The sequence below is a fragment of the Eulemur rufifrons genome, chromosome 3 (assembly GCF_041146395.1).
Source record: "Eulemur rufifrons isolate Redbay chromosome 3, OSU_ERuf_1, whole genome shotgun sequence".
Classification (NCBI taxonomy): Eukaryota; Metazoa; Chordata; class Mammalia; order Primates; family Lemuridae; genus Eulemur; species Eulemur rufifrons.
The window spans coordinates 86,530,181-86,552,710 of record NC_090985.1 but is presented as its reverse complement, the minus strand read 5'-3'; the positions used below and the strand labels follow the sequence as shown (position 1 = coordinate 86,552,710).

Genomic DNA, 22,530 nt, shown 5'->3' with positions numbered 1-22,530 from the left:
AGGAAGATCTCAGAAAGGAAAAGAGAAGTTCTGGAGTACTATAAACTAAATTCACTCATTCATTAAGAAAAACAAACAAACAAAAAACCCCATTTACTGAGCTTCAAGGCTATTCCAGACACTAATTGGGAATATAGCAATGAACAAAAATAGATAAACTCTCTCGTGAAGCTTACATGCTACCCAGGAGATGGACAGTAAATAGATAATGTGTCAGACAGAAAACTCTTGAGTAGCCTTAAGTATCCTTTAAAAGCTCTTTCAAGTCATCTCTTAGCCCTCACTTCCTCTGGCTAATTAACTCCGATTATTCAACTCTAGCCAGCAAAGTCCTGTAAACACGTTACAAGCCTAATTCCACTGCAAGTGCAGGAACGTTCTATTACCTTGAGTTGCTGGGATATTTTCTTCAGTGCATATGCTTCCTCTTCTGTTTTGGGAATAAGTCTTATCACCTTATCACTACAAGACAGAGGAAAAAAAAGATGACAATTACCTTTCAAAAAAACAAAGATATTAACCATCCTTTTCTTACCTCTTAAAAAACTGCATTTAAGAAAAAACACAGCAAAACTTTTCACTGACCCAGTAAGTATTTTATCCAGTTCTTGTTATTCTCTGATTGCATTGGCCTTTTTGCCTTGTCTTAAAACTATTTGGTATTTCATCACTTTTTGAAGATTACAAACTCACATTCGATGTTATAAATGCAGAAAATGGCAGCAAGAGACAGGAACTTTCATGAACAGCTCAGAGAAGATACCAAGAAAGAAAATTCCTGTTGACAGAGGAAAGAAAAACTATTCTTTTAAAAACTTAATGCTGAAAAGGAATGTGACTTTCAGTGAGAGGATGTGAAATCCACACACTATGAAAAATTCTGGTTTGGATTCTTCCCACAGGGAGTAGAGTAAAGAGAAGCCCATCTCTATGGGGCATCTGATTTCAAGCACACAGCTTCCCAATGAGAGGCCACCAGCAGTTTGCAAGTGTGCCATGGGATATTGCTGGCTGTATAATTTTTAGAGTGATACAAACTTAAAATCAATGTTTACAACCATGACAGTTTATCACAGTTGAAACTACATTTGAACACACTGTAAGGTTCTTTCTTTAAAGGTCCTGAGTTGCCCAAGATGACTTGAGAGGTGTTGCTCTGTCTTCCAGAGACTTCTCTGTGGTGGACAACTCTTCTCCCAGGTGTGCCCGGCAGGTATAATCAATTCTAGGTGTGTCACGATGAGGACAGGTTGGGGAGCACAGCTCTGGCATAGAATAATCACAACTGCTCAATGTGCTTTGCATAGAGTGAATGCTCATTAAATATTTATTAATATTGGCATAAAGGAGATTGCTGAGAATTGGCTTCCAGAGGAAATTTAAGGAAAAACTAAGTAAATAAAGCAAAATAGGAATGAATATTTTTCATAAGTCTCTAAGGCATTTTACAATGACTGAACATAAAGTAGAATTTTATTAATAGCATATACATAAAGTAGAAAACAAAGACTGTACTAATTCACCACAATTTATGCCAGCCCCAAAAGTGCACCAGGAATAAGGATGGAATTTGCATACTTTTTCATGGTTTTGCTACCCCAATGACTAGAAGTTTTCAAGATAACATAAGGCTAATGAGGGGCATCAAACCCCCATGAATACTTATGGATTTGTTGGGCAATGATTTTTTAGGGCTCGGTGGTCATTTCCAATCACTTTAGCTTCATTATTTCAAATGATATCTAGAATAGCTTCTTCAGGTCTATAAATTAAAAGGCCCTTGGCTTGCTGATTATAATCTACTATGTTTTAGGCACTACTATTCTAAAAATAACTTTGCAGCTTTGATTTCCTCAAAAAAATCACACAAAATAACCTCTCGGTATCAATGTCATGAAGTCCATATTTCTGGAAAAAATAAAAGAAAGCAGAGGGAAAAAAATCATCATTATAAAACAACTCTAAATGTAAACTTTGGAATTTAAATGTAAACATATCTCTTCTCTTTTCGTTTCTGGTACACAGTTCTTTGACCTTTGTTTTTCCTGGATTCATCATACCCTGGCCTCTCCCACCTGACCCAATCTAATATTTGGCAGAGAAAGAAAACTCGGCTGGCTGATATGGCTGTTTTTGATGGATGCATCACTTGACAGCTTGCTGAAAAACACCTCCATCTGGGGCCCTGTCAGCTCCTCAAGAGTGCAAAGAAAGCAATCTGTAGCTGTTTTACAGCCATGAGAAAAAATTTTTTTTTAAGATGGATAATTCAACCTGGCAATTGGTTCCTCTTCTGCAAGTATAGGACATAAAGGAACCACTCCTGGGATTATTTAACCCTGAAAGTGATTGCTCAAACCCAGCTCTGTCATTTTTATCACAAAAGTTCACTTCATCCCAGCCTTTAGAAATTCTCAGGTGTGACTTTAGAAACGTGTTTATTACTGTATGATTACTTATCAAAGAACAGAGAATAAGGAAAGCTATTTTGGAAAACCCATGAAATGTCATACATTTTTTGTGAACCAGTGAATTATATTGATGGAATAACTGGTAACCAAAACCCAACAAGAGCTCTTTATTCAGTGTGTAAAAACCACATGACTCCCAAATGCCCCGTTTGTTTCACCAAACAAAAAGCTTATTCTTCCTAAATCTGATAGCTAGTCTTTTTTGAAATGGTGAATAATAATTTGGTACTACCAATAAGGAGGTTTCAGGTAATAAAGTGTCTCCTGGAACTTAGAAGAACTAAACTGTGCACAACTATCAAACAAGGTGAGCCAAAGAGCTTTCTTTACAACTTATCAGGTTTTCTTGGACTGCTAGGTGGCAACATCAATTTAAGAACTTTTTGACTACCCTTTGGGATTAAGTCGAGGGAATCAAAGGATCGAATATGGGTTGAGGTTAGAGAAACTACTGGGCAACCACCTGCTCATAAGAACATGTGTTTGTAAATCAGTTGTTTCTAACACAGAGAGCCTCTATAAAGTTTTCCAAAGAAAGACAGCATAGGTGTTTTTAATTATATTTTAAGGATGTAGTATAGAGGCAGCAGGACATCCCAGATAATGAATCTCCGAAAAGTTATCAATACTTATTCATTCATGATATGCTTACATTTTTTAAATTTTGAGACAGGATCTCACTCTGTTGTCCAGGCTAGGGTGCTAGGGTGTGTCATCACAGCTCACTACAACCTCCAGTGCCTGGGCTCTAGTTATCCTTCTGCCTCAGCCTCCTGAGTAGCTAGGACTGCAAATGTGCACCACTACATCTGGCTAATTTTTTATTTTTTGTAGAAATGGGGTCTTGCTATGTTGCCCAGGCTGGTCTTGAACTCCTGGCCTCAAGTAATCCTTCCACCCCAGCCTCCAAAAATGCTAGGATTATATGAGCCTATAATGGCCAATAATGCTTGTATTTTGTTCCTTTGCTTTACAGGACAAATGAGGTTATGTTGCTATAACGCCAGCATCAAGTTTGGTTGTGAGTTTGGTTAATAATCCCGATGTACAGTTGCAATCATAAATGAGGCAATGGTACATAAATTTAATTAATTTGAAAAGTATTACTAAATGCCTAATGAGAATGTATGCACCTAGAGAAGATAATTGGGCAAGAGAACACAACCTCCAACTATTTACAATCCATCTGGCTGTCAGTTTCCTCATTGGAAGAGGGAGGGATGATCTCTCAGTTGCCTTTTCATTTAAAAGTTTTAGACTATATTGTCTGAGTTTGACGCCTACCATATTTACCGTTATTCTTCTGTGCCCTGACTGTGTGACTCCTATGGAAGAGCATTTCTGTTTTCTAGGCAACTTGAAAATCCCGTTGAAAGACACAGATGCGAAGCTCTAGATTTTTGCTTATGGCTTCTGGTATGAACTTTCACAACTGATTCCATCAATGAGCTCTAAACTTCTTTGTAAGTTACAGAACTAGTTTATGAATCTATGCTTGTAAAAATTACAATATTACAGAGCATATGAAATGATCAATTTGTCTTCCTAGTTCTCAACCCCTTCTATCTTCCCTAGTAGCCATTGTTAATAATTTCTTGTGTATCACTCCAGACTCCCTTCTCCACACACATATACTATTTTATAACATTATATGACACTAATTTGCTTTTATTTTTCTCTTAACAAATTGGTTTTAAAATACGTAAATCCTCACTTAACATCATCTATAGGATCTTGGAAATTGCCACTTTAAACAATGTATCATGAAATCAATTTTACCATGGTATCAATTGATACCAACAAGAGTTAAGTTCCTATGGCCTATTTTTGGTCTGAAAAACATCACTAAACTTCTAAATAAGGATCCCAAACACTTCTAATATTAAACATTGAAATAAACAAGAGCTATATACACATTTAATAAAGATTAATAAAAATAAGTAAGGTAATTATTTACCCAATTTTTGGTGAATGAGTGAGTGAGGGCACTAGTAGTGGTGGTGGGTTAAATCAAGGAATAAACGTTTGTAAAGTGAAAATAAGAGCATCTCCTCCAGCCATGAGGTTCAAAACCAATCACGAATAGGGCAGCCGCATTTATTGTCATACATTTGTGTGATTATCATCTCCTTTATGAATTTTCATTTTACAATAATTTATATTCATTCCTTCATTCATTTTCCAACCCACTTATCTCCAGCTCAGGGTTGCAGGTGGCCAGAGCCCATCCCAGCTGCTCAGGGTGCAAGGCAGGAGTCAGCCCTGGCCACAGCACCGTCCTGTTGTAGGGTGCACACACACCCGCCCACACTCACTCAGACTGGGACCATGTACACATGCCACTTCACCTTTGGGATGTGGGAAGAAATCAGTACCTGGAGAAAACCCACGCAGATGTGGGGAGAACGTGCAAACTCCATACAAACAATGGCCCCAGCTGGGGATGAATTATTTTTCTCATCAACGTTATTATACAACGGTGTTGAACAAAATGACTTTATTCAAGGACTTGCTGTACCTTCTTTTAAATAAATAGCTGGATTTTATGTGCTAATATTTTATTATGGTGTTTTATGCCTATATTCATGAGGGAGGTAAACATTTGTACCCCTGTAATATGCTGAAATGAAAAAAAAAAAGGAACTTATAATAAATCTTTAAAAAAATACTGGTTTTGAGTCACTCTTGTCTGATTTTGGTATCAGCGTTATGCTAGCCTCATGGAATTATCTGGGAAATTTTCACCCTTTTTAATATACTCTGACAACTTGAATGGCACAGAAATTATGTTTCTGATTGTTTTTGCAGAACACATCCGTAAGATTTTTGATAGTTAGAAGTTAAATACCTACCTTTTTCATTCTTTTGTGGTCATTGGTTTATTTAGTTTTTCTGAGCTTTCTGAGTTAATTCTGGTAATTGCATTTCCTGGAAAACCATTCACTTATTTATACAAATATAAACTACTAATTAAAACATCTTATAATTTAAAAAGTCTTATCTTTACCTATAGCTTTGTCTTCCTTTCTATATCCTAATGTCATTAGTGTTTTTTAAAAAAATTCCTTAATCAGACTTTCCAAAGATTGATTTTATTATTTTAAAGAATCTTTTGGATTATGATTTTTTATATATATATATATACACACACACACTTAATTTCTGTATCTACCTTTATTAATCTCATACTTCTTTAGGTTTTTGTTATTGTTTTAATTTGTAATGTTCTTATTGATACTCAAAACTAATAGTTAGGATTTCAGTTTTTAGTCTAAAAATAAGTTATTTTGAAGAATGTTTAAAAAATCAAGTAGTGAGATGTATTTAGGGTGCATAGATTTATTTTTACTATTGTTTTATTATCTTAAGGTCAGAGAAGGTGGCCTATATAATTTCTACTTTGTAGATCTTATTGAGTTGATATTTATGGCTTAATATATATTCAATTTTTAGAATAGTTCATGAATATTTGCAAAAAAATGTATATTTTTCTTATATGTAAAATTCTACATATACTTATTAAGCATGTTAAGTATATTTTCATTTTATATATTTTAACTATATTTTGTCTGTCCTTATTTTTGTCCACTGAATTTGACAGTTCTTGAGATAATTTAATATACCTACAATAATTTTGGATTTCTCTATTTTAAATTTTAAAATTTTTGATTCATATGTTTGGATGATATGTCACTATATATAAGCTTATGACTACTATGTCTTCTGGACAAAATAAAAATTTTATTCATTTAAAGTTTCCATAGACGCCTGTAATCCTAGCACTCTGGGAGGCCGAGGTGGGTGGATCGTTTGAGCTCAGGAGTTCGAGACCAGCCTGAGCAAGAGCGAGACCCCATCTCTACTAAAAATAGAAAGAAATTATATGGACAGCTAAAAAAATATATATAGAAAAAATTAGCCGGGCATGGTGGTGCATGCCTGTAGTCCCAGCGACTCGGGAGGCTGAGACAGGAGGATCCCTTGAGCTCAGGAGTTTGAGGTTGCTGTGAGCTAGGCTGACGCCACGGCACTCACTCTAGCCTGGGCAACAAAGTGAGACTCTGTCTCAAAAAAAAAAAAATAAAGTTTCCATAGAAAAACCCTTCTTTGGCTCACTAATGCTGTTACCTTGAATTCCAGTTTTCCCCATAGCATGGCCACTCCTGCTTTCTGTTTCTTATGTTTTTTTCCAGATGTGTCTCTTGCAAACATCATAATTGTAGATTAAATTTAAAAATCCGGTAAGAGACTTTCTGATATTTATTTACTTACTTACAGCATATTACGGGAGTACAAATGTTTAGGTTACATATGTTGCCTTTGCCCCACCCAAGTCAGAGCTTCAAATCTGTCCATCCCTCAGATGGTGCGCACCACATCCACTAGGTGTGAATATATCCATCCCCCTCCACTCCCCTCCCACCTGCCTGACACCTAATGAGTGTTACTACTATATGTACACATAAGTGTTGATCAGTTAATACCAATTTGATGGTGAGTACATGTAGTGCTTGTTTTTTTATTTTTGTGATACTTCACTTAGTAGAATGGGCTCCAGCTCTATCCAGGATAATACAAGAGGTGCTAAATCACCATTTTTTTGTGTGTGTGTGGCTGAGTAGAACTCCATGGTATACATATACCACATTTTATTAATACACTCATGTATTCATGGGCACTTGGGTTGTTTCCACATCTTTACAGTTGTGAATTTTCCTGCTATAAACATTCTAGTGCAGATGTCTTTTTACAAAATGTCTTTTGTTCCTTTTGGTAGATGCCCAGTAATGGGACTGCAGGATCAAATGGTAGTTCTGCGTGTAGCTCTTTGAGGTGTCTCCATATTGCTTTCCACAGAGGTTGTACTAGTTTGTAGTCCCAGCAGCAGTGTAAGAGTGTTCCCATCTCTCCGGATCCACGCCACTATTTATTGTTTTGGGACTTTTTGATAAAGGGCATTCTTATTGGAGATAAGTGATATCTCATTGTGGTTTTGATTTCCATTTCCCTGATGATTAGAGATGTTGAGAATTTTTTCATTGATTGTCGGCCATTAGTCTGTCTTCTTTCAAAAAGTTTCTGTTCAAGTCCTTTGCCCACTTTTTAATGGGGTTGTTTGATTTTTTTCTTGTTGGTTTTCCTGAGTTCTATATAGATTGTAGTTAGCCATTTATCAGATATGTATCATGGGAATATTTTCTCCCATTCTGTAGGTTGTCTGTTTGTTTTCCTGATAGTTTCCTTGGCTGTGCAGAAGCTTTTTAATTTGATCAGGTCCCACGTATTTATTTTTGTTGTTGCTTTGATTGCCTTTGGGGTCTTCTTCATAAATTCTTTCCCTAGGCCAATGTCTATAAGGGTTTTTCCAACATTTTCTTCTAGAATTCTTATAGTTCATGCCTTACATTTAAGTCTGTTATCCACTTTGAGTTGATTTTTGCGAGAGGTGAGAGGTGTGGATTCTGTTTCAGTCTTTTACATGTGGCTATCCAATTTTCCCAGAGCCATTTACTGAATAAGGATTCTTTTCCCTAGTGTATGTTTTTGTCTGCTTTGTCAAAGATTAGATGGCTATATGAGCATGGTTTTATATTAGGGTTCTCAGTTCTGTTTCATTGGTCTATGTCTCTGTTCTTGTGCCAGTACCATGCTGTTTCAGTTACTATAGCCTTGTAGCATAGCTTGAAGTCTGGTAAATTGATACCTCCCAATTTGTTCTTTTTGCGTAAGATTGCTTTTGCTCTACAGAGTCTTCTCTGGTTCCATACAAAGCGTAGAATTATTTTTTCCAATCTGTGAGAAATGATGTTGGTATTTTAGTAGGGATTATATTGAATCTTTAGATCACTTTGGGTAGTATAGACATTTTAACAATGTTGATTCTGTTGACCCATGAGCATGGTATGGTTTTCCACCTATTTATGTCCTCTGCTTTTTCCTTCCTTAGTGTTTTGTAGTTCTCCCTGCAGAGGTCTTTCACCTCCTTAGTTAAATATATTCCTGGGTATTTTATTTTCTTTGTTGTTATTGTGAGGGGTATTGAGTCTTTGATTTGGTTCTCAGTTTGACTGTTGTTGGTGTATAGGAATACTATTGATTTTGTAACCTGAGACTTTGCTGAATTTGTTTATCAATTCCAGTAGTCTCATGGCAGAATCCTAGGCTACAAAGCATGTCTCAACAAATTTAAACAAACAGAAATTATACATGCATCTTCTCAGGCCACAATGGAATAAAATTAGAAATCAACTCCAACAGAAACTCTCATCTCTACACAAAGTCATGGAAACTAAACAAACTTCTGCTGAACAATTATTGGGTTAAGGAAATTAAGATGGAAATCAAAAGATTCTTTGAACTAAATAATAAAGGAGACACAAGTTATCAAAATCTGTGAAACACAGCTAAAGCAGTCCTGAGAGGAAAATTTATATCCATAAATGCCTACATCCAAAAGACAGATCACAAATCAGCAATCTAATGAATCATCTCACAGAGCTGGAAAAGGATGAGCAAACCAACTCCAAACCCAGCAGAAAGGAAATAACAAAGATCAGAGCTGAACTAAATGAAATTGGTAACAAATAAACCATATGGAAAATAAAACAAAAAATAGGTTCTTTGAAAAAATAAATAAAATTGACATGCCTCTTGCTAGATTAATGAGAAGCAGAAAAGAAAGGACTCTAATAAGCTCAATCAGAAATGAAAAAAGAGAAATTACAACTGATACCATGGAAATACAAAATATTATCTATGAATACTATGAAAACTTCCATGCACATAAACTTGAAAACGTGGAGGAAATGGACAAACTCTTAGAAATACACAGCCTCCTTAGGCTCAATTAGGAAGAAATAGAATTCCTGAACAGACCAATATCAAGTACTTAAATTGAAACAGCAATAAAAAAACCTTCCTAAAAAGAAAAGTCCCAGACCGATGGTTTCACACCTGAATTTTATGAGACCTACAAAGAAGAACTTGTGTCTATCCTGCAGAACTTATTCCACAACATTGAGAAGGAAGGAATTCTCCCCAAGGTGTTTTATGAAGCCAACATCACCCTGATACCAAAACCAGGAAAGGATGCAACAGAAAAAGAAAACTACAGACCAATATACCTTACGAATTAGATGCAAAAATTCTCAAAAAAATCCTAGCAAATCGAATTGAAGTGCTTATCAAAGAAATAATTCATCATGACCAAGTGGGCTTCATCCCAGAGATGCAGGGATGGTTCAACATAAGCAAATCTATATATGTAATTCAACACATAAATAGAAGTAAAAATAAAGACCATATGATCCTCTCAATAGATACAGAAAAAGCATTCGACAAAATCCAGCACCCTTTTATGATAAGAACGCTTAACAGAATAGGCATAGACAAGACTTACCGAAAAACTATAAAAGCCATATATGACAAACCCACAGCCAACATATACTGCATAGAGAAAAACTGAAAGCATTCCCACTTAGAACTAGAACCAGACAAGGTTGCCCTTTATCACCACTGCTATTCAACATAGTGCTAGAAGTCCTAGCCAGAGCAATCAGACAAGAGAAGGAAATCAAGGGCATCCAAGTGGGGGCACAAGAGGTCAAACTATTGCTCTTTGCTGACAATATGATTGTATATCTAGAGACTTTCTGATTGTTAACTGGAAAATTTTACTTATTCACATTAATTGTAATACATAATATATGTGGCTTTATTTTTATAATTTTTTGGTTTGTTATTGGTTCTTGTCCTTTTCTTTCTCTTTCCTGTCTTTCTTGGATTAATCAATTTTTTTGGTTAACTTTTTCTTATCTAACAACTTGCAAGCTATGCATCTTATTTCTAGTTTTTGGTAATTTTTTTTCTTATATATTTTACAAACGTGCTTTAATAGATACCTTTTTCTTCATGTATAGAATAAGTCTCTGCAATTTGCTCCCTTGAACAAGAAAAGACCTTAAGGATCTCTTTTTTCTCTATTCCTCTCTGCACAATGTTTCCCTAGTCCTTTAGCTCCATGTTTTGTTAAACTCATCTAGAATTTTTGTTGCACACTGTGCATCAATGTGGATATCTGAATTGTGTCCCAATTGTTTCCCCCCTCCAAATTCATATGTTAAACTCCTAACTCCCTCAATCTCAGAACGTGACTGTATTTGGAGGTAGGGTCTTTAAAGATGGAATTAAGTTAAAATGACATTAATAGGGTAGGCCCTAATCCAATATGACTGTGTTCTTATAAGAGGAGGGAATTTGGACACAGACATGGAGAAAGACACAGGGAGAAGACAGCCATCTACTAGACCAGGAGAGAGGCCTCGAAAGAAAACAAGCCTGCTGACACCTTGATCTTGGACTCCCAGTTCCAGAATTGTGAAAACGAATTCTGTGGTTCTTTGTTAGGCAGCGGTAGCAACTAATATACACCCTAAAGACCTCAGCTTGAAGGTCACATCCTTGGGGAACTATTCCTTGATAGCTAGCTGATTTTGATCACTTTGTTCCTGTATTTTCCCAATACTCCCAATACATTTCCTAACACTTATGTGTCACTGTATTTTTGTTTAATGTCTGTTTCTTTACTAAGCCCTAAACTCCACGGAAGCAGGAATTTAATACATTTTGGTTTATTCTGTGGGAGTCCTGGGGTATCAGAGTGTTTCTATAGAGAAGTTTGGAGCTTGTCTTGAATGGTCTGGGACCAGTTTTTTTGTTTTAATTTCAATTTCTATATCATGCAGAGTGTAAATAAGGAGCCCATATCCATGCATCGTAGAGGCCTGGGGTACCCACTTCTCCTAGGCAGACCCCATTTCCCAAATCCCTGATGGACCAAAACCTCCATCACTTTCTCCTGGCTGGAGGAAGGAACTTTTCTCAACACTTCGGAGCTCCCTGCTTTCTGTAGGAGACATAGCTAGCTCTGTGCTTCTGCCCACCATAGGCACTGGAGTCACTGCTCCAGCCTCTAGGGGCCCTTTTTGTGGTCCTGACTCCCAGAGCCACACGGCATCAATGTTTTCTTGCAACTCTAGCTTTTTTCCCCAAAACGTCTGGCCTACGAATGTTTTCTATTTCTTCCCAGAAAATTTAGTTCTCTATGAAAAAAAACGAAAGGGTGGTAAAAGCATGTACTCTGGAGCCAAGTGGCCATGCTAGCTGTGCAAACTTGAATAAGTTTTTTACTTCTCTGTGCCTCAGTCTCTTTATTTATAGTTTTGGGATACTGGTAATTAACTAATGGGTTACTGTGAAGATTAAAGGAGTATACATGTGAAATGCTTAGAATAATTACTGATAGATAGTAAGGGCTAATATTGATGTTTGATATTGTTATTGCAATTTTGTATTTGGAGCATTTTTTTTTTACTTTATCCAATATATATACTTTGAGGATTCCTGACTGTATCAACCCAGCCTTTTGTGTTCTGTCATGTTCTAACTTGTTGAATGGAAGGAAGAATGTGATCCTCTTCAGAGGCAACTACTTGCAGCAGATATTCCGGGTGGCTTCAGAATGTACGACCTGCTCATAGTCTCCTTTCGAGGTGTCCTTTGCTTGGTATATTGTAGCTCCTTCCCCCAGGGCCACACCTAATGTGACACCTAACTTGAAGGTAGTCAGCAGATGATAGGGGGAATGACAAGAAAATTCTGCCCTGTCAGGCTCACTCTCCTGGACAGTGACTGACAGCTGCTCCAGTCAGATTTCATCTTTGGGAGTTTGCACTTGAGACATAAAAAATAAAAGAATAAGTTAGTTTGCTGCACCAGGAGCATTGGATATAGAGACAGGTACTAGCTGAGTCACCATAATGGTGAAGTTCTAAAGCAGCGAGCGCCCGCACTTTGCACATTACAGATTGTAAATGCAAACCAGGGGTCTACGTGCAACCAGGAGCCTGGGCCCTGTTCTTTCTTGTAATAAATTTCCTTGTAATAAACTTCTATCAGCTGACACATCTGGAGCATGTCTTTTTCAAACCTAATAAATGCACTAGTATTAAAAACACTTAAACTTCAGATACTTCATTTTTTTATTTCTCTCTCCAACTCACCAGATTTATCTTCTTAGATCCATTTCCCTCTTTACTTTTGGAGAGAAAGAGAGTAAGGTTGGATTCCAATCTGATCTCCAGCCCTTGATGTGTGCCCTTGACCTAAACGCTTAAACATTTAGAGGCAAAGAGTCACAATCTTTAAATTGGGGGAAACACCAATGTACTATTGCATAAGGTTTTTGTGAAAATTATTTCATCCAGCACGTGTATGAAGGTTACATTATGTACCGGGCATGGTGGTAAGTGCCAGAGAGATAGCAGTTCTTGCCTTGGATGGGTTCACAGTCACAGTTCCAATGAGATATTGTCTGGTAAATGCCTAATTTATAGCCACTCAATACACAGCAGCTACTGTCATTAGCTCTACAGTAAAACATCCTTCTCATCCTTTAGAACTTAATGTTCTCCAAATGTGCTTCACCGTGAACACCAGAAACAAAACAAACAAGATTTGATTCTGAATATATTTAACCTTTTTGTTGTTGCTACTGTTTCTGTTTCTTGTCCTTTTCGTAGGTATTTGAACCTAATCATTGACCAATGTCTTCATTTGAGATTTGCTATGTGCTTTCTGCTCAGGCAGCTCTTTGGCATGTGAGAAATATACATATTGACAGTCTCGTTATTTTTTACAATGGCGATGGGGGACGTAGAACAATTTGTGTAAAATAAAAAGGGAAAACAATTTCGGAGAAAGTCCTATAGAGGTGTTTTCTTTATTGGTTCAAGCCACACATGTTCAACTTTTCAATACTTCCAAAGACCAAGTTTACCCAGATGCAGTAAAGGATTTCTAGTGTTTCCCTTCACAGAGATCAGAATAGATGACTGCAGTGGATGCTGTTTGCTGCTCTTCTAAATCCATTTTCTCTCCTGAAACCCTAACAGGACTCTGATCCCGCTCAAATATTCACCCATCCCCGTACCAGGATTGAGTCCTGATGAGCCAATCCAAGCTTGGATATTCCCTGGCAACTTTTGTGCATCTGGGGATGCACATGTTTTACAAATTGGCTCAGTAAGATTTAAGGAAGGATTATTATTCCATGAGGGGAGGGGTGGATTCACTCTTTTGTTGAATGTAAACAAGGAAATGTATAACTCTGCCTGCCACTGGCAGCCTGTAATTATGAAAGGAGTCAGCTTGGGGTGAAGCAGGCTCATCCTAAGGATGAAACAGACTCATCCTAAGCTCACTGTGGATTGTTGAGTAGGAAGAACCTGGGTCTGCAATGATCTTGTTGAATCAACCAACTTTTAAGCTTAAACTCGTTCTACTGCTGGACTTCCTGTTACATAATAAATGTCTTTATTATGTAGGTCAGTTTGAGTCAGGTTTATTTCTTACTTATAACCAAAAGCCCTCTGTATAATAACAGTAATTTTACTTAGTTTGATTATTGTCAGAGAAATGAGATAAGGGAAACTAATGGGATCACAAAATTCACTGTTAAATCAGTCTTCACAAGTGGGAATAGACACGCTGGCATTAAAAAATTTCCTCCCCAAATCCCTCTCTTTACAACACCCCTTTAATTTTGATGGCAGCTTAAAAAACTACGTGTGCTTTCAGAAGGCAAGACTTAGGGTACCCCATAGCTAAGACATTTCATATTCTTAGGGAAAATAGGACAGTTTAAAATATTTGCTGAACTTTCTGAGAGCTTGTATCCTGTGGAAAAATTAGTAATAGGATGCTTGCTTAAAAAAAATTCTCATCCCTGAGCACAAAGAAATCCATTAGGTAATTCCATCTAAAAAATTAGTGCTCACATGTAGGTTCTATATTATAAAGTACTTGGGTCTCAGAGCTGCATTTCCTGTGTTGAAAGATTGTGTTTTGATGCACATGAAAAATTTCATTAAAAAGCGATAAAAAAGAGACAACTTGGCAGAGCATCCTCTAGAGAGCTAAATGGATTCTCCCTTCTTTGGCTGTGGTTTATGGTTGCGAGATAAAGTACTCAGGACATGAAGAATCTCCCTGTGGCAGTTTGCTTAGGACATGAAGATTTAGACTTCACTCTTGGATTAAAGTTAGGCAGAAGTGATGACTTCATTCTTGCCTTTTGTTTGTTGCAGTTATTTTAACAGCAAAGAAAAGAAAAATGCAGTCTTCAAAAGCCTTCCTGATGACTTCACTTTAGAACAAAATTTCTCAAGAGGCTGAATGCCTACCGTGGTTATCTCACACACAATGGATGATCAATAAGTATTTGCTGAATTGAATTGAAATTGGCTTTTTGTAAACCCTACCTTCTAAATGCCCTGAAATTGGCTTCCATTGTAAGCTTTGAGAATTTTTCTCTCACTAGCATAAATCAGAGAGAAAAAAGCAATAAAATATAATAACATCATAAAATTAATTTCTTACAGTAAGATATTATCTTCACTATGTCTCAAGGACTTGATATATATTGTGTTAAATCATTACGTCATACTTCAATTTAGTCCTTTCTTGTAGTACTTAAGAATGGGATTCAGCCTGAGAAAAATGTCACCACAATGGAGAACAAATTATTTATTCAACAGCTATGCACGTAGCAATGACTCCACACAAGTCTCTGGTGGGGAGGAAAGTGGAAACGGGTTACGTAAGGAAAGAAATTTCAAAGATAAATAATCCAGTTGGGTACATAAGACAAATAATACCTTATGTTATTATTACAAGGTAACATGTGGCAAATGTTTCATGAATTACATAGAAAATATGTATGAAAAAGGTTTAGCTGGAGTGATCAGATAAAACCATATAGAAGGACTGTGATGCTTCAAAGATTGATGGCATATATTAGTTTAATGGTTTTAAAATTTGAGTGTGTATGAGATTCACCTGGGACTGTACCCGCCAACATAATTTGTTGGGCTAGATATCCCAAAATCTCCTTCCAGTAGAAAGAACTTGGCAGTGCTGAAATTTGTGTGTGTGTTGGGGCGGGGGGACAGGGGGTGGTATCTTTTAATATGCATGAGTAGGGTGGCAATAAGTAAGGGAAATCCTAAGGGGCCAAAATGATAAGTTAAGCTAACACTGGGGCCAGTGCTTACCCTGACTGAGGAGCCTCTTGATAGCTCTCAGTGCTTTCGAGTCTGAGCAAGGTGGGAATTCAGGCCAGAAGCATCCCCGCCTATCTAAGGCCTTAAAGATAACAACCTCAGTGAAAAGATTATTAGAAAAAAATGCCTTGTGAAAGGAGAGAGCAGGGAAACTTGTCTGTCTTGAACTTGGCTCTAGATAGAGAGGAAAAATGTGGTCACCAGGAAGATTTTAAAACCACAAGCAAGCCCTCTAGTAGATTAGGAATGAAATTCAAATTACCTATGTGATTCAAAAATCTCCAGGCTAAGAATTTGTGTTAAAGCAGCCTTCTGATTGGGAGTTCGCTATGGTCCCTACTGCAGTGTGCTGCTCAAATCGCCCCTGCAGAACCGAGGCGTTCATTCTCCTAGCCACAAAGTATTACCCGCTGACGGTGCACAGCTGAGTCCATCTTAAGCAATTGCTGAAAGGAAGTGCCTCACTCAAGATGAAGACCACTCCCCAGGGGCAGGCCACATGGAAACACTAGCTTATGCTGAGGGCGGCCAGCACCTGGTCCCCTGGCCTTAACTTGAGATGCTGCTGAAGGGCCAATCCAGCCTTAGAGTTTCCCGTGAAACCTACTATAATTGTACTGCAGTTCAAGTCTCCCACTGTCCTCAGATTCCACCATTGCCTTATGGATGTTGTTTGTGAGAGCATTCCCTAATAAAGTGACCCCAGGAAAACCTCCCTTTTGGAGTCTGTCTCCTGGGTGACCTTGACCTATGACATGCCCTGGCCCTCGATTCCTAGAACAAATGCAAATCATTTCTGGAAGGATCTGTCTTAAAACCAGGCCTCAAAGAGTTCCCATAAATAAAGTTCCACCAAATCTGAGCTCACTATCAAAAATTATAAAGCACATCAGAAAATAAGCTACCATGGGCAAAAGTCAGTAGAAACAACAAAGAGCAGAATTAGACTTACAGAGCCTACTGATGTTGAAATTATCAGATAGTGTAAGGGTTGGAAAAGTTTTTCTGTAAAGAGCTGCATGGTAAATATTTGAGGTTTGCAGGAATAATCTCTATTGTAACTATACAATTCTGTCATTATAGGGTGAAAGCTACCAAGATAAAATGAAACAAATGGGTTTGTCCGAGCTTCAATAAGACGTATTTATAAAAACAGGTTGGGCTGGATTTGGCCTGTGGGCTATAACTAGCCAATCCCTGAGATAGAGTATGAATATATCTATTTAATATTCTAAGGAAATGAAGGAGAGGACCCCAAATATGACTAACAAACAAGGGACTATAAAAATGACCAAACTAAATTTCTATAATTAAATCACATAATAAATTAAATTAGAAAATCAATGGACAGGTTAAACAGTAGATTAGATGCAGTTGAAGAGGAATTAGTGAACCAGAAAGAAAATATACAGAAAGTATTGAAAATATAGTACAGAGTCAAATGGCGTTACAAGATTAAAACAAGAGTTAAGAGTCATATAAACTAGATTGAGAGTCTATTCTGTTTCTAATTTGCAAACATGCCCAGCAGTGAAGTGCTCAAAGCTTTTCTTTGAAGTCAAGAATAAGAAAAGGATGCCATCATTATCATTTATGTTCACCAGAATTAGTGCAATAAGAACAAAATTGGAAAGAAGAAACAAAATTGCCAATTTTCATAGATAATATGATTAACCACACACAAAACTCTAAAAACAGTCTGCAGTCATATAGCTAGTGAGAGAATTTAGCATGGTAAATTTTAATCAATTTTAATCAATATATAATTAAAATTTAAAAGTCATTTGACTTTCTATAAATTAGCAACATACAGAAAATATCATATGAAAATCTATCATTCACAAAAATATAAGGTACCCAGCAACTCATATAACAAAACATATGTAAGTATTTCTGGAGGAAATTATATTATTTGATTAAAACACATTAAAAGTGACATAAACAGAAATACATGTTCATGTATTAGAAGACGATATTGTAAAGATGTCGGTTTTCCCCAAATTTATCTATAGATTGTATGCAATTCCAATCAAAATTTCAACTTTTTTTGTGGAATTGGACAAGCTGAATCTAAACTATAACAGATTAATATAGGGTCAGGAACAGGAAAGTCACTTCTGAAGAAGAATAATGAGAACAACTTTTTGTCCTGCCAAATACCAAGACTTGCTATAAATTTCTAGTAATTAAGACTATGGAATTTGCATGAGGATAGACAGATGTATGGGAAGCATAGCCTCGCTTACAGAGAAACTTGTTCAATGACAGAGGTAGGACTGCGGATCAGCAGGGAATTGATGGACTGTTTCATAGATGGAACTGGAACAACTGGTTATCCACGTGGGGAAAAAAAATCAACTTGGGCCTTCATCACATAAACACCCACCCCAAGTCAAGATGCATTAAGAAGCTAATTGTGAAAGGCAAAATCTTAAAAGGTTAAGAGGAAAATATAAAATATCTCCATGACCTTGAGATAGGGAAGTATTTATTACTAAGATGTGAAAAATCATAAAGATGATTAATTCAATTGTATTAAAATTAGGAAGTTTTCATCAAAATAGACCATAAAGTGAAAAGGCAAGCCACAGAGAGAAGATATTTAAAACACATATAAGTAAAAGATTAGTATCAATATGAAAAAGATGCATTACTTATAAGAAATGGGCAAAGGCTATGAATATGCAATTAACAAGAAAGAAATGAAAAATATGAATAAATGTACAATATCATCAGTAAGCAAGGAGACACAAATGAAAACCATAGTGAGATGCCATTTCACAACTATCAGTTTCTCAATGAAGTTTTGTTAGTTCCAAGAGATAGCTACTGAAACCCACATCTTTGCCCAATAGAATATAAATTGGTATAGCACTTTGGAAGAAAACAATTTGGTGTTAACTGCTAAAAGTTCAACATGTTCATACCTAATGTCTGAACAACCCCACTCTCAAAAGCACTCATGCACTTGGGCACTGGGAGATTCCTACAGGAACAGCAGCTTTATATCATAATCACGAAACAAGACTAAAAACAACAAAAACTTCTATCAATAGAAAAACAAATTGCAGGTCTCCAAAATGGAATATTATACAGCAGTGAAAAATAGATGAACTTCAACTACATGCATCAATAAGGATGAATCTTGCAAACATACTACTGAATGAGAAAAGCAAGTCACAGAGGAACACATAGTGTACAATCAAAATTTTTTAAATTTCAGAAGTGACTATAAAATTTAAGGAATATATGTGTATGTGGTAATTCTTTAAAAAAAAGTCAAAGGAACCATAAAAATTAAGGATAGAGGTAACCTCAGGAAGAAGAGGAGATAGAGGAAGAAGAGGTGATCGAGAAGGGGGTACACCTTGGAGGATTCAATACATTGGCAGTGTTTCACATTTTTAGCTGAGTGGGCATGCAGGATTTTAAATAATTATTTGATAAAATATGTATACATGTACACCATTACATATGATATTTCATCAGAGAAAGACAACCTGTGGTGCTGGTGAAAAATAGATTCTCAGGCCTCCTGCCATAAATTAGATTCAATAGGTCTGACAGCATCTCAGGTGATTCTGAGGTAGGTAAGTCCACAGGTCACACCGAAAGAGATACTGGCTTATGACAGCAAGGTAGGTTTTCTATGCTGAAGGAATTAATACCTTTCCTGGGAAAATTAGAGTTGGTTTTGCAATCTGAGAGAAAGAGACGTCATTCACTCTTCATATCACAATGCATATTGGTGGCACCTTGAGGACAGCATGGATGCTGTTGTACACCCATTCCATTATGGCTACTTTGGTATTGCAGGCATGCCCTGGGTAAAATGGAAGGGTGTGTGTGTGAGCTTGCTCAACCCCCAAGAGCAAGGTAACTCTGACACTTGAAGTCCTGGGTTCTGTGTGAACTGAGGCAGATTCTGCACCTTTTGCACAGGCAGAGCTCTTGCAAGCTTGTTCTTGCTGCTGGACATGCCCAGGTTCAGGTCTCTGCACCAGAACTTGAAGAGGCATTGCAGACTATAGGGACTTTTAGGTTTTGAAGGCAGTGTTTGCCCAGATCAACCAGCAGTGCACAAGGGGACAGAATCTGGTTGGATTATAATGTGTCAGGAGCAACACTGCATGGCCCTAATAGCAACAATGGCCAAACAGAACAGGGCTCCTTGGCACAGCTGTCTTCAGGCTGGAGCACTCACACCCCGGGGGTGCATGGAGACTTTCCAAGGGGAATAAGGAAACTGATATTTTCAAGGCAATGAATTTCAGCTCTTTAGTGTTTACATATACTCTTTCCTGAAACGGCTCTGCTTCACAATGCACCTATAGCTGAAGCTGAGTTGTTATTCTAGTTCTCCTTTTACCCTCCACTGTTCTTCACAATCACACACCTCCTACTTTTCAGAATAAAGGCAAAAACTTTCCTCCATCTCATATCTTACTGTGGTGCATTGCTCCAAGGGTAAAAAATTCTCAGGGGTATCAAATAAAGTAATAACTAAACAAGGCACCTTAAACCCGTGGTAGGACTTCATGCCATTCTCTGTCATCACATCACATCACATCCCACATCATATTACAAGGATAAGTATGGTGTGAAAAATAGGATGAGAAAGTCTATATTCAGATATATCACAGAGAAGTGGGGTGTGAAAATTTACATCTAACAACCTCGCTTCATCTATCCTAATAACAAACAAATGCCTCCTTTGTGAAGGAGAGTCCCCTAAGAAGAAATTACAGAATCTGTGAAAAATAAAATAAAATAAATAAAATAAAAAAATGATGATCATGGCAGATATTTTATCCAGGCAACAAACCTATGACAGAGCTTTGTATTTTATCTACTCACATATCCTAGAATTCAATTTAAGAAGAAAAAGGGTCGTGCAGGGGCTGTGTAATAACACAAAAGTATGAACTCAAAGATGAAGGCTGACTTGCCTGAAAGAAATTGAGTCTGATTGGGCCGATTGGTTTGATAACGAAGTTTGCCTTTGCCAATTAGATGATATAACCCATGGCTTTCTACATGAACTATATCTGCAGCTTCAAGGTTCAGAAAAATTTATATTTTAAAGCATGTGATAACATCTTTTTGTCAAATATTATTGTGTTGGAATAGATATAATGATGCCAACAATAATTTCAATTTTCCCAAATTAAATTTTATCAAGTTAAACAAAAATTGGGAAGGGATAATGTTATTTTCCAGATTTCTTTTGAGGGGACATGAGTGGAGAAGTTGGGAGACCATTTCCTTAGCTAACTCTGGTTTCCAGTTCTTTCCTTGAGAAGATGGTGACTCCGCAGACGGAGTGAGGCTCCCTGAGGCGTCACGGAGTTGTCAGAAGATCTTGGGAGGGAGGAAAGACGTCCGTGTTAAAGGTGAGATAGGATCTACCAGGTAAAGAACATATTTGTTCACTTGACAAATACTTACTACTAGCTTTTTCTAGGTGCTGGAGATACAGCAATGAATACAACAGGACATTTTCTGTCTTCTAGCTTCTGTGTTAGTGGGAGAGACAGATAGTGAATAAACGATTATGACAACATCATTTCAGAGAGTGATGAGGTCTGTGAGTAAGAGAGAATTTGATTGTAACTGGAATGGGTAGGTTGTGCCATTTCAGATTGGGTGGTCAAGGAAGGGTCTTCTGAATTAAAACCTGAATGGCAAAAAGCCAGCATGTGCAGATTCACGGGAAGAGTACTCTAAGCCAAGAAAATACACGTCATGCAAAGGTGCTGAGTTGGAACACGGCTGGCCTGTTTGAGGACAGGAGGAGGCTGGTCTGTGTGTCTGCAGCTGGAGGGAGGTGGGGTTGGGGAGGGAGGCAGGGGCGGAACACAGGGTGGAGCCCTGTAGGTACCTTAGGGGGTTTGGCTGTCATGCTTCCTGCAATGGAAGCTCTTAGAGTGTTTAAACTGTAATATCTGACTTGCAGCTTTAAAACTCACTGTGGCTGCTGTGTGGAAAATGGATTGCAGGGAGAAGGCAGAGAAAGGGGAGAACAGAGTGAGCGGTTAGGGGCCAAGGGGAGAAGTATCTTGTCTAAAGAAGTGGGAGAGGGGGGTGAGATACAGGATATACCAAGGCAGAGCCAAGAGGATCCGCTGAATTTACGTGACCAAAGGAAGGCTAGGGAGGAGTTGTCACAGCGGACTAGGGGACTCCTGTGTTCTGGCTGGAGCCAGGTTTGGCAGCAAATATCAAGCTCCTTTTTCTCTTTGGACATGCCGAGTTTGAGATGCTATTAGACATAAACAGAATTGTAAGGAGGCACTTGGGTAAATAGATTTTGCGTGCTGGGGCTCAGAAGCTGATACACCAAAATATGGCCCTTTGCTATGCCGAACTGAAGAAGACAGCTCAAGGTCTCTCGATCCTCTGTCTCTCCCAAGCACAGGATGAAGTCATTCTCTGAAGCTCCCTTAACTGCCTAAAGTCTGCACCCACCAAAGAAGAAAACAGTTATGTCTGGTCCCTTCCCTGAGTTTTCATTAATTGAACTCATATTGCAGGAAGAAAGGGTGAAGTCTGTCAAGAAACCTGGACAGACTTTTGTCATAAACCACTGTCTGCTCTGTGGGTCCAACAGACTTTGTCCCAGGCCACTGCATGTTCTTCAAGCCCACTGAATTCTCCTAATTCTCCTAAGTCACTTACTACCCTCCTAAAATCATCCACACTTCCCTACCTTCCTTTCCCCCAAGAATGAGAGTATATAAGCATCGGTACCCCATTGCATGGAAGGGGAATTAATCACTCCCTGATTTTCACCCACGCATGCTAATAAATTTGTATGCCATTTCTCCTATTAAACTACCTTTTGTCAGTTAATCTTACAGGAAAACTTCAGGGGGCAAAGGGGAAGTTTTCCCTTGGTCCCTACAGCTTTGGCACAGTGAGAAGGGTACCAAAATCAC

The 22,530-nt window shown here is 37.6% G+C and overlaps 1 protein-coding gene across 1 annotated transcript in view; it reads right to left on the bottom strand.

The window, feature by feature from the left end:
- The window catches only part of CPA6 (carboxypeptidase A6), a 265,046-nt gene that overhangs the window by 153,915 nt on the left and 88,601 nt on the right, over positions 1 to 22,530 (bottom strand). The window contains exon 2 of the mRNA XM_069466420.1: positions 387 to 462. Coding sequence (XP_069322521.1) covers positions 387 to 462 — 76 coding nt within the window. The remainder of the gene's footprint in view (positions 1 to 386; positions 463 to 22,530) is intronic.